The sequence below is a fragment of the Carya illinoinensis genome, chromosome 11 (assembly GCF_018687715.1).
Source record: "Carya illinoinensis cultivar Pawnee chromosome 11, C.illinoinensisPawnee_v1, whole genome shotgun sequence".
NCBI lineage: Eukaryota > Viridiplantae > Streptophyta > Magnoliopsida > Fagales > Juglandaceae > Carya > Carya illinoinensis.
The window spans coordinates 30,876,589-30,889,673 of NC_056762.1; the positions used below are offsets into that span (position 1 = coordinate 30,876,589).

The following is a 13,085-nucleotide window of genomic DNA, read 5'->3' on the forward strand; positions in this document are numbered from 1 at the left end:
CTTCTGATCTTTTTCTTTAATCAAGAGCTTTGCACATTGAGAACTTCATCGGCACCCAACGATGACGAGATAAGGATATAATTAGACTAGTGCATGTCATTGCCCATGGAATGGCACTGTCAGCCAACAACGACAAAATTGGGGTTTTGGGTGGTGGGGTGGTGTAACTAATGTTGCTCCCACGGGGGCTGGCTAGTGTTGGTCCCACTGATTGATGGTTGTAGACAGGTTATAAAAGTCAACATTGCTTATAAATATTGAGAAGCTCACGGCGATTTTTATAATAATTTTAATGAGACTTTAATTATCCCATTGATTAGTGAGTGAGACCTTAATATGACATGAGCTTTTCTTTGGTGAGTTATAAGTGGTATTAGAGCTTGTTGTGATAACCCGTATGGATTGATGATTCTAGGTGGTGTATGCCATGGGATCATACACTTATAGGTACCATGCATTGATTAGTCCTTTTCAAATATGGGTTTAGATGTGGTTTGTGCATTCATTGCGACGCACCAGAGGACACGATATGGATAATTCAAATGCCACTCCCACTAGGATTAGCCCTTCAACAACCATTGAAATGCCGAATGCACATTTATACCAAAGAGGTCAATTATATATCCCCCTGGCAAGATTGGCATTGGAATATCATTGCACTGCCATTAGATTTTTCATTTTATTTTTCAAAATATATTATTAAATTTTCTTTTTATTTTACTTATTTATTTTTACAATATACTATACATCAATTTATCTATTTTTTCATATTATTTAAATACTTTTTAATATTTTTCTTTCAATAGAAAATCAACAATAGAAGAGAGAAAATAATTTAAAATGTTTATAATGATAAATAGTTTCCTTCACATTTAATAAATTTTTACAGTAAAATAGAAAATAAAGACTGAAAAATAAAATCTCTTGGAAGGCACTTTTATTATTATTTTTTATATTTTTTAAAAAAATTATATTATAAAACATCTCAATGCGACCCCAGTTTTCCTTTCCAAAAAAGAAGATTAGAGATCGGCTCCATTCCCATAGAAGTGTAGGCCTTGTGCTTAAAGGCCGACAAAAGCAATTTCGGTTGCAGATACGCATTCAATTACCCGAATGGTTATATATGTCTGCCGAAAGAAGTTCGGGAACTAATAAGGAGACAATTAGGCCCATTTATGGAGCCCGCCACATGAACAACAAATGCCTAAGCCCATTTTTTAGAAGAAAAATAATAGAATTATTACTTTATACCAACTTGTTTATAATTATCTAATAAAATAATATTATTTATATTTTATTTTGATAGGTTTAAATATAATAAAAAATATCATTATATTTAAAATTTTATTTAAATTATCAAGAAATAGTAGCATAAATTGCAAGTCTATGGCTACTATTTCTTGAATATAGCTAAAAGCTGGCCACATTCGAGGAGTTCGAGGACCAAAATTCAAGAAAAACCCAATTAAAGGGGCACAAAAAAATCAGGTAAATAACACAACAGAAGCAGCATTTCCTCTTCATGCTCACTTCGCTTTGATTTATCTTACAAGAAAAATTATACACATATAATTATTTTCACAATTTTTTATTCTATTATATTTTAAATGATAGACATTTTTGTAGAATAAATTATAAAAATAATATTATTTTATAGAAATATCTTTAATTTAAAATACGATTGCATAAATAGTTATACGTGTATCATTATTCATCTTTAGAATTACTAACTTGACTTAACTATTAGAGTATCCGCTTAGTCCTTGTAAGCCGATTAATTTGAAAAAAAAAAAAAAAAACCTATTTATCTTCCGTTTGATTACCATATTTTCATCACCCCTTACACGAGTTACATGATTGGATGATAAGTAATGAAATTATATATAATTTTTTATTCATTTAATGCCATATTAGAAGGGGAAGATGATAAAGAATATGATGAAGAGTTTTATATAAATAAAATTGTGCATTAATCTGCATATTAATACTGATTTATTCATATTTAAAATCTAAATTAATACTGTTTTTAATAAAATTTATTTTATGACCAATCACATTAGATTATTGTATATATTAATACACAATTATGCTTGTAATTAAATTTTTTCGTATACATATTAATACACAGTTATGCTTGTATATTTAAAAAGCATCTATTCAACACATAAAACACGGGAATTTAAAAAAAATATAATTGCCTCATAAAAAAAAAAAATAAAGAAGCTGCTGCCAATAAATTTTAAAACAAATATCCGCACAAAGGCACCGGAAGGATGCCGTAAAATATTTGTATCCGAATTTTTGCACTAGAATAATCTCCAAGTTTCCTCGGGTCATCTTCCAGCATCAAAGTTTTTGGGCCTTGTCCCTCTCACAAGCCCGGCCCATATAGCAGCTTAAGGAGGTAAAAAAAAAAAAAAAAAAGATAAAACCGACGGCTCGGATAGAGCAGATGCAAAACCAACGGTCTCGATTTCGCCTGTGATCGGTGACGTTAGCTCTTAGCTAACAAGGACCGAGCAGCGCCAGTGAGACGGGAAATTCAGACAGGGAAATAGGAATTACTTGCGAGAAACGAAAGGATCAAATAAATAGTAAACTAATTCAAAACACGAACAGAGAGCCCCAGAGAGAGAGAGAGAGGGAGAGAGAGAATGGTGTTGTGGGAGATCACGTTGGCTACTGCGTATTTCTTGGGTCTGAAGCGAACGTACAGGCTCGCTCTGAAGATTCAACGCAAGGTCATCAGCCCTAAGCACCCTAAGATCCGCCAGTTTCTTCACAGGTATCGTATTTTACGTCTGTGGCGTTATCGGCTTCTTTATCATTGTTTGAAAAGCTGGTTGTGGAAGTGTATAGATGCTAATATCTACTATATTGGTCGATGTGGAAGTCTCTAGGGGTTCGGCGGCACCTGTCCACTTTGATTCGTACATTTGGTTGGTTTAAACATATGATTCAGAATAAACTCTATATTTTGGGATCATAGATGTCATCAGCTTGGTATCTGAATCAATGGGTTCTAATACAATGCTGTAGTTTTGATACTAGATTGTGCGAGGATGCTCTGAGCGTGTGCGTGTGTGTAATTATGATTTTATTTTTTGAATAAATATTGCATGTATTATTAGTGAATGTAAGAATCTGGGGCCGGATGTATTGAAAAAAAAAAACAAAAATAGACGGGAAAAGGGATAAAGAAACACTGATAAGCTACTTGTGGGATGTTCAAAATAACTTTCGATTAATTTTCTTCTTATTTATGTTTGTTTTTTAAGAGTAATTAATTTTCAAGGAGTTTTGAAAGTGAAGTTATATTTAAAGAGGCAGCTTGAGTTGTTTGTTAGTTATACTAGTCCTATACCCGCTTGATGCGTGGGAATGGTTATAGTTTCAAGAATGAGAATTGTTCTATGTGATGGTTATTGGTAGTTTATTTTCTTAAGCAAACTTCGTATTAAGAATTTAACATGTAGCTACATAGAAGTTAGAAGGCAAATGTATGCTTTATGCAAAATATTGTCTGCACATCTTTTATTTTTTAAAATAACTATTATTTGAGTTTGGAGAGTTATCTCATAGTTTTATATGCTTATTTTGGTGAGTGTTTAAGCAACTGTATAATGCTAGTCATTCTAAAGGCGTTCAATATCGGCTTTATTGATTTTCCTACCATAATTGGTTCATTATTTCTCTTTGTGGCTAAAAAATTCACGATTCTCAGTAAACGTAAGTAATTCATCTTGCATATCATAAAAAATCATAACTCGTAAGTAGTGATAAATGCACTAATTAAAAAATGGTCCTTTTGTACAACTCCAAACGCACCAAAGGCGGAAAATTGAAATTGCCAACATTAGAATATGAATTGAATGTATGAAAAGGAAGAATATATTGCTAGAATGTGACATGAAGGGTTTTGTCTCTTGGCATAGTGGAGATGGATAAATAATATGAAGTGATTAATAATAATTATGAGTTAATGCTTTCAAAATTAAATATGTAACAGGTAATAAATTTTAAGGGAATAATGTAAGAATAAAATTAATTAGATGAATGATGAGGTGGCTTAATAAAAACATAAGAACTGGCTTTGAAATTATATTGGTAATAGATTTTTACTAGTGGGAATTTTGCCTTGATATTTTTGTAAAACAAAATGACATAATTACACTCTTGATTAAATAAAAACTGTTGAAGATGACTTGCAGGATAACAGTTTTAATTGTTGTCCAAGTATGTAGTTTCTGCAATATTGTTTTGCTGGATTACTTTTCCGCCACTGATTGACTTTCGTAGTTTGTGTTGTAATGAAAATTACTTGACTTACACCCGACCTAAAAAAAATAAAAATCACTTTTGACTTTAGTGAGATTATAGAAGCATTGAGATGGAGCTTTAATCTTTAATGGCATTTTTCAGTGCAATTACTGTGATGTCCACGACTCTTTTAAAAGTGGCTATTGTGGTTGGTGGTTTGGTTTAAGAGTCTTGTTGCCTACCCCTTATACACACTGAGGAAGACAGTAGTCACAGTACCCCTTTGGACGATAGTTAAGGATTCTTTGGCCAGTCCACCTAGAGAGAGGAAAAAAAATAAAAAACAGTGCACTATCAGTATATATGCTTTCTGCTTCCACATCCTTGCCATTTTACTTCTATATGCTATCCTTATCATGAATTTGAAGTAAGTAGGCAATGAATACCAATGCGTTTAAGGCTTGTCCTTTATTAGTTGATGGGTCATAAAGAACAAAAGCTAGGCCAAATGGTCGGTAGAATCTGAGATCCATTGTTGGGGTAAGAAACTGATATGGATTTGTAGGATGGATGATTGTCTTTTTTTTTTTTTTTGATAGGTAAAAGAGATTTTATTGATCCACATAAAAAGGCAAAGCCTAGGTATACAGGAAGTATACAAGAAAGAGCCTAATTACAAACTAAGTGCTACGGATAGTAGCATAAAAGTCACTAAAACTCCTTCCATTTAGTACAATAGAGGAGACCCACAATAACAAAGTGTGAAAGAAAAAATCCCTAAAACCAGCTGGGGAGCGTTCCTTGTCCTCAAAACAGCAGCTGTTTCTTTCATTCCAAATGCACCACATTAGACATAACGGTACCATTTTCAAACAGCGGCAATCTGTCGATTTCCTCCAATCCTTTGCCAGCAGTACAATAAATCTATTACCCTCTTTGGCATAACCCATGCGATACCAAGTCTTGAGAGAACTTCATCCCATAAGGCCTTGACTATTTCACATTGAAGGAGAAGGTGGTCCGCTGATTCACTATCATGTTTACACATGAAACACCAATCCATTATAATTAGACCGCGCTTTCTTAGCTTGTCTATTGTCAGTATTTTGCCATGAGAAGCCAACCAAACGAAAAAAGCGACCTTGAGAGGGGCATTACTCCTCCAGATGCTCTTCCAAGGGAAGGTATTAGGGGAGTGGGTTGTCAAGGCCTTGTAATATGAGCGAACTGAAAATTTCTTGTTCCCGGTGTATGTCCATACTAATCTGTCCTCCCTTCCTGCCCTGTGTTTCAGTGCATATAGCATGCTGTAGAAATCTGTGATGTCTCCCACCTCCCAATCCTGAGCAGCGTGGGTGAATCTCACAGACCAGTGAATAGGCTCGGCAGTACTACACATATTCTCAGCCACTGAGGAGTCCGGATCAAGCGCAATCCTATGGAGAGAAGGAAAATCACTTTTCAGAGCTACATCCCCACACCAAATGTCATGCCAAAAATTGATTCGCGTGCCCCTTCCCATCTCATATTTGCAGTTGCCGAGGAAGTCATTCCAACCATTCCGAATAAATTTCCAAACTCCCACTCCATACGCGCCTCTTACTTCCTTTGTACACCACCCACCCCAAATGCTTCCATATTTGACATCCAAAATATGTCTCCAAAGAGCATTTTCCTCGTGCATATAGCGCCATAACCATTTCCCAAGAAGTGCCTTATATCTTTTTAAGGCACTTCTTTTTGTCTTTTTAAGGGGTTATATCTTTTTGGAACCTTATCTACTTATTAAAAAAAAAAAAAAAAAATTTGGAACCTTATCTCTTTTGCTTTGTCTGCAAGTATTTTGCCTGGGCTTCACGTTTTAAGGGTATATTGGTGTTTTATCTTTTTCTCTCTGCAAGTTTAATGTTATTATTGTAATTCTCATTTTTATTTGGATACCACTCCAAATTTGGCCTATTTAAAGTTTTGTTGTCTATGTATTTTGAATTAACATTTGAAAAGTAGAAGTCTAAGCCCTTGGCTTTTTTGAAGAAGAGTTATCTTCTTTTTTGTTTTAAGCATCTCTAGGCTATTTTTTCCATTGAGGGGTGAGTGGTTTTTCATTCTTTGTATCTCATGGGAATAGTCCTTGAGTGGTGATAGTGTGTCCCTTAGAGGGGTTTCTTTTGGATTATGTGTTTGATCTATTCTTTGGTTTTTTTTTTTTTTTCCTTGTTTTGCTTGTTGTCTTGCTTTTCTCTAGATTTTCTGGTATCTGAAATCTTGCTTATTATACTCCTCCAACTTATTTTCCAGTATCAGAAACCTTGCTTTTCTCTGTACAATTAATACTCCTCCATCATGTGGTATTCACCATTAACCTTGTGAATAATAAAATGTATTATTCACAATTCTTTTGACAATGAAACATGCAAATGCTTATTTCTTCAGCAGGTGCCTGGTGCAAATCCTTAATACTTTCTATGGTTTCTTTTTACTGATTTTGAACCTGAATGAGGTGTTGGGCTTACATATTTAGCCGTTGCATAAGGCTTCACACATTGACATTAAAATGAAGCCTTTGCACATATACAGGATAGATGATGTGGAGTGGATTAATTTTTAAACAATGCAAACTGCAAGAATATGGCATCACTGGGGCTTGAAAGAAAACAGATTATTTTTTGGGCTCTGCCTAGCCCTTAATGCAAAAAAGAACTTTTGTAAGTACCTTCATGTTAATTATGTTAGGTTTTGTGGCTGTGATGAAGAAACCCGTCTTTAACAATGCACTTTAATCTTTTATCATCATCATCGTGACACTTTTTTTTTTAATATTTATTTTTTTTGAAATTTTTTTATACAGCATTGTGACACTTCTAAATGCACAAAGTTATACTTAAAAGTATCAGACTTTTCTGTTCCCTTTATCGTCTTTGAAACCCTAAATCTGATGTTGCTCCTATCCTGTATTAGGTTGTTATCAAACCCTGTCTATGTTTAATTGCATATGCTGGATATATATCTTGGTTGCCTGGATTAAGGTTTCTTTGTTGTTCATTTTTTTTTGTTCGGCGGAGTATAAACAATTTACTCTCTGGGGTTGATCAGCTCAGAAGTACTTGAATATGTACCCTACTTCCATCAATTGCTTTCGTGCCACAAGTTAGATTAGAAAGTTATCTCCATTAATATTGTCTTCATGAAGGAGAATGGAGAAGGGTTCATTCTTCATTGTCATCTGGAAAAGTATTAAAGCAAATTATTTTTCAATCACAAGCTGGGTTTGGTCCACTGATATTTTTTGGAAGTCCAGGGACCCGAGCCTCTCTAATCTAACAACTTTCTCTGGGAACTTTAAAATATAATGGCCAATTTACAATGGCATTAGGGTTTAAATATACAATAGCTGTATTTGTTACTTATTTTGGACTACTACTATTGCTAATTTTCTAGTTTTGGAAACTATCTATTTATTTCACCGGTGCTGTAAGTTTAGAACTATTATCAATGACATCACCAGGACTCTTACAATTTTTTCCTTCCTCTCACAGACGAACACGCGCTGTGTTTAATGTAGCAGTCAAGGTTCACCATAACATACAAGAGAGGGACATAGAAGTTGGTCGGAATGTCGGGAACTGGATTCTGCGATGGCTTGACCGAATGAAACCATCAGCTCAGATTCGTGGTCCCTGTCCTGGGGAACCCTCTGATGGTGCTAGGTCAGGCTTGAGGATGACAAAGCAGGTGGACAACTCCAATCTGAAACCTCCTGTTGAGAACCAAACATCGAGAAAACAGGATTCTGGAAGGCATCTGTTTACTTCATCGAGAAATATTTTTCCAAAGCCTTTTCCAACCATTTCAATGATGGTGCGGCTACCAAAGCCAGCTGGGACTATGACCCAGTGTAGGCACTTCTCTGGGATGGGAGTTTTAAGATCAGACTATTCAAGAGGTTGGTCGGAGGGAGGTCTTCGGAAAGACATTATGCAGTGGATGCTACAAAACTAAATGTGAAATCTCTGTTTTTTCATTTAAATAATTAGAGAAGGTTGCTTACAAGGTGATCAAAACTGTGTTTCTTACAAGAGCAAAAAGACTTACGAACCACAGAAGAGTTGGTTTTGGACCTTTCGTTTCTGAGTTTGATGGTAGGACAATGCGAAAAACTGATGGCTAGAACAATTTTATGGTTCATCGCAGTGAGGATTTTTTTCCCCTTGTCTTCTGTATGGTTTTTGTATATTCATTCTCCTTATCTGAGAACTAGCTGCTGCTTGAGATCAGAGACGTATTAGTAATAAGAAAAAGCTGGTCATTTTCTAATGCAATGCTGTTTCTCATTTGGTTATCATTGTGGGCATATGTAGAGCTAGCAATCTTCGATACGATCCACGAAGTCGACGCTACACGTCATAATTGGGTTGAGTTTAATTAGATTTGAATCAATTTAACAGGAACTCAAATTAAATCCTGTTGATCCGTTTATATGATCACCCAATTATCATGAGCATGAACATATCTTTCTTGTTTCTTTTCGGTGCATAAAAATTGTTATTTCATGTAACTTTGATCGGTAACCTTAAGTAGCATTTTCCTATTTTTTATTGGTGCGGTTCGTCTCGACTCTCATAAACTCCGAAGCTCGTCACAATAACAAGAGGGCAGGCACGTTCCAAAGCCAAACCCGATACTCACGGTCCTCGGGTCGATTATCTAAACCCAAGTAAGACCCTTTCCAAGTTTTCATTCGTTCTTCAAACGCTGATCGTAGCCAGAAACTAATTCCTCCTTTACAGGATATAACAAAAAATTTGCCATCGACTTTCTCCGGCGGACCTAATAGGTAATCTACAGCTTCCTTTTCCGTTCGTTTGATTTACATATGAAATTACGATGTGGATTGTGAGGACGACCTCTCTCTCTCTCTCTCTCTCTCTCTCTCTCTCTCTCTCTCTCTCTCTTATTTATTTATTTATTTTTTAAATGTAAGTTAAGTTATCTCTCTTTCTTGATGAAGCTCGCCCTTGTAAGGAATCTAATTAATTTGTGGTTTTTGGTGGTAGAAAATTATGTTTCATTGGAATTGATTCGGGATTTGAAAGTTGTAGTTTTTCTACCATAAATTGTGATAACATACTAAGGCGTGAGATTTTGTAGAATACCCATGTCTACTCACCTCCCGTAATTGGACAGCGCCTCGTCAGCACAGTACAGTGAGAGTGGAATGTGGGTATAATAGATAGCATAACTTAAATAAGGTTATTGTGTGTTTTAAGGTGATGTCTTTAATTCTGATGTGGCTGGCACCTTCACTACCACCATTGCAATTTCACGTACTTTGGTTGTTGTTATTTGGTTTCGGTGAGAACAATTTTATTTCTTGAAAGTTAATCTCTATTTTTCAAGAATGTTGGATGCTATTGTAAGAAATCTAAACCTCTTAAAATATCGAATTAATATCTTTCCAATAGTATGCACCTCTTCTTGCTTGCTTTTTATCAAACTAGGACAGGCAAGACTCTATTCTATCTGGTAACTGCCTGGCCACCTCTTTAGCTCATCTCGTCAACTCGGGCACCTAGGTTCTGTTAACCCTTATTGAAAATGATTGTGCATTAGCTCCCCTGCAATCAAACTCAAGTTTTCACCTTTTGACAACTGTGATACTATCTCCATAGCCTTCAAATTGATTGCCTTTCTTTTCTTGCTATACCTACAGATCAAAGCCAGGCTTCTAGATGTTCCTCTTTGACTCTTTTTGCAATAACAAAGTCAATTCTATTGATTCTTCGGCCTCGAGCCTTGCAAGTGAACTCGAGGTAGTTGGTAGATTCAATTTCTTTACATAGGCCGTCCCCCATATGATTGGCTAGTCCCATGGCTAGTTGCATTTACCTCATCAGCCATGGGCAGCTATGGGTGTGCCATTTCGATATTGCATGGTCCTTTTATGTAGTTATGTATGCCATGGTTCGTTTGGTTTGTGGTGGATTGGATTATGGAAAAACCACAAGGCCTCTTTACTTGTCAGTGAGCGCTAAAGGGGAAGCTTGGAGACGGAATTCAAATTTAAGAATCATATGGAGTGGCCAACACCTTGGATCTTGCATTAATGCAGTGAGTTGGCCTTTGTAGCAATGCAAGGAATCCTTCTAACTCACATTTTTATTTCCTTCACTCTAGTCTCCTCCATCAGCCCACTTCAGATTTTTAATTCCTTGGGTAGCCTCCGCTATAAAGGCATTTCGATACGAATCGGGTTCTCCAATGTCAGTTGATTAGGAACTACCTGGATGGATACCTTCCCTTGCTGGCAAGTGAACTAATCAGAGGCCAAGGGAATGTGTAATTGCTCTTGTACAACAGTACCAGTTCGTGCATCAGTGGTTCAAGTGCAGTTTGCGTACTTTGGTAGGAAAGAGATCGCCTAAGTATTGCACAAGATCACTTTTTCTTGTTGCCAAGGGGTCAAACTTTGAGAATATTAATCTTAAATTATTTTAGTTACTCAGGGCTAACTATAATATAGGATATGGCTGCATGGCTTCTTGTTTTTCCTACTTGTTTCCTCCCTTTTTCTCTCTCTTTCTGTTCTCTCTGTTTTTTTGGTGGGTGGGGGGAGGTTGGTTGGGAGTGGGGGATGAGGGAATTAGGATGTCAAAGATGTAAATGGTGAATGAGTTTGAAAACTGATCAAGTTTAATGGTCTGATGAGAAGACAAATTTGGTCATCCGAAAGTAGAATTTGAAGGAAATGTTGCGTTGCTTATCTCAAGAGGAAGATGAGGCGGGGGCTGGCTATTTTATTCATTCATGCTATAGATTTGAAGGAAGGGAATGCTTAAATTATGCTGTGGGAGCGTGAATTCTGTGGTTAAAATCAGAAATTTGAAAATGAGATTAAGCGTTTTGAATATGCCCCTGTAATTACCTATAAAAAAAATATACCCCTGTTATTGGAACATGAAAGAGATCCAGATTATAGGTTACCTGTCTTTTTTTTTTTCAAGAGCGCAGGCTTCTTTTGACTCTGAACTCAATTGTGGAATTGATTTTAGTTGATTCACTGATCTCTTAGGTACTAAATATCATAACATCATGAAGAGGGGTGGTTTTATTAGGTCAAAACAATTCTTGAAGAATCTGGTCCATGCATGTTGATTGTTGTTATAAAATTGATAGAACATAGTCTAGAGAGAGCAAGAGAGAGAAGAGGGGGCGGGATCATGGCAAGATGTCTTGTAAAAAAGAATGATAGAGCTACCTGGTATTCTTGTTGTGTTTTCAGAATGTTGGATAAGCATTTTAATTATCCCAAGATCTTGCAGCTTTGAACTGAATGTGTCGATACTTTCCAAAGCTCAAAGACCTGGTACTGTTGATGGAAATGATAGGTGATATGTGATCAGTCAGTTACTTACACTTGACAAGGCAACTCCAATATCAATCCAGTGCGGGTGGTTTTATTCTTAGATGTTGTTCTCCTGTTCATGGGTGTACTAGTTTTACCCTCTTTTTACTTACCTTTTTCTGGTCTCATATTGAATGTCGTCACCCGAATTCAGGTTACTTGAGGACGCACCGGTCATTATTTAATGGCTGGGAAGGTCCTCCTCTATGTGATTTGACTTAGTATTGAAGCCTCATTTGTTTGCTAAGAATTGAAACTATAACTAGTGTCTGGAATTTGAACATGTATTCCAATCTCATTTATATACCTAGGAACTTAATGTTTAATTCCAAGGCTATGATTTCCCTCCAATTTGAGGGTTATGTTGTTCTTGTTATGGTTTCCCTTGTGGTTGGTGTGTAGGATCTCCTTTGGTGCGGGGGTGGGGGTTTATGGCTACACTGTGTATCTGATGCTAGGGTACTTGTTAATGTTTGATAAAAGTGTCTGCCTACAACATATGAAATTCCTGATTTGTCTTCTCTGTGCTTACATTACAGGCACTGAAAGCCACAGACATCAAAATGGAATTAGCAGACAGAGCAGTTGGGCTTCTGTTATCTTTTGTCAGCTTATCCATATTCACATATTATACTTTCTGGGTCATCATTCTGGTCAGTTTGCCTTCAACTTAATTTCTCTCTCTCGAACTCTCTTTATTTAATATATACAAAAACTAAAGAACCATACCTTACTCATCTCTTGTTTTTATTCATCTCTTGTTATCTTTCAGCCATTTGTAGACAGTGATCACTTCATCCACCAGTATTTCCTACCACAAGAATATGCTATACTAATACCTGTATTTGCGGGTATGGTACTACTTTGTTTCTTATGTGTATTCATTGGATTCGTGATGCTTAAATCCAAAAAGAAGAAGGCATGATGGAAGTACTTATTTGTCATTTTTTACAGCAACTCAAGGATTTAACTTATTTGTCTTGTTCATTTTGCCTTTATTCTTTAGAACATTTTCTAATCTGGCCGAGTGTTTTAGTTTTTGGATTTGTTGCAGCATGCTGGTTTTGTAAATAGATCTATATCCTTTCTACTACTATCAGAAGCTCACATTTCGTCATATCATTTTAGGGTTGAAACTCATTTTTGTAAATAGAGCATTTTGCTTATGATTTGCCCATGGTTGTTATCTCGCCACAGATCACATGATTGTTTTCCTTGCATTTGGTGTGCTCTGTTGGGTAGCACAGGTAACGCAATTGATCAACTTGATACTAAACGAGATACTTCGAGTGTAGAATAATTACTTCGAAAGTTTGATGGGCTGTTTGACAAATCATAGGAATGGTATCTCATATATAATTGCTTTGGAACTCAAGGCATTTGCATCTTATATTTCTAATTTTCAATTTAGTCTGAAGTC

At 35.9% G+C, this 13,085-nt stretch overlaps 2 protein-coding genes across 3 annotated transcripts; both read left to right on the forward strand.

Moving 5' to 3' along the window:
* The first annotated feature begins 2,534 nt into the window (after positions 1-2,534).
* LOC122282756 lies at positions 2,535-8,468 on the forward strand. Its single transcript, XM_043094765.1, has 2 exons — positions 2,535-2,788; positions 7,800-8,468. The coding sequence occupies exons 1-2, from the start codon at positions 2,658-2,660 to the stop codon at positions 8,260-8,262; spliced, it is 594 nt and encodes a 197-aa protein (XP_042950699.1). The 5' UTR covers positions 2,535-2,657; the 3' UTR covers positions 8,263-8,468.
* Positions 8,469-8,721: 253 nt separating this feature from the next.
* Positions 8,722-12,842, forward strand: LOC122282758 (dolichol-phosphate mannose synthase subunit 2). 2 transcript variants are annotated; one of them, XM_043094768.1, is made up of 4 exons: positions 8,722-8,977; positions 9,051-9,097; positions 12,205-12,318; positions 12,438-12,842. In XM_043094768.1, exons 3-4 carry the CDS (start codon positions 12,229-12,231, stop codon positions 12,588-12,590), a joined length of 243 nt encoding a protein of 80 aa, XP_042950702.1. In that variant the 5' UTR covers positions 8,722-8,977; positions 9,051-9,097; positions 12,205-12,228; the 3' UTR covers positions 12,591-12,842. The 2 variants fall into 2 exon arrangements, with proteins under 2 accessions (XP_042950702.1, XP_042950701.1); XM_043094767.1 differs by lacking the exons at positions 8,722-8,977; positions 9,051-9,097 and adding an exon at positions 9,132-9,156.
* The last annotated feature ends 243 nt before the right edge of the window (positions 12,843-13,085 follow it).

What these genes read in the sequence shown, in the direction of transcription:
- LOC122282756 (XM_043094765.1), top strand. Translation starts at nt 2,658, where the DNA reads ATGGTGTTGTGGGAGATCACGTTGGCTACTGCGTATTTCTTGGGTCTG. An exon ending in ATCCGCCAGTTTCTTCACAG is followed by an intron (nt 2,789 to 7,799) that starts GTATCGTATTTT and finishes TTCCTCTCACAG; the next exon opens with ACGAACACGCGCTGTGTTTA.
- LOC122282758 (XM_043094767.1), top strand. An exon ending in CTTTCTGGGTCATCATTCTG is followed by an intron (nt 12,319 to 12,437) that starts GTCAGTTTGCCT and finishes GTTATCTTTCAG; the next exon opens with CCATTTGTAGACAGTGATCA.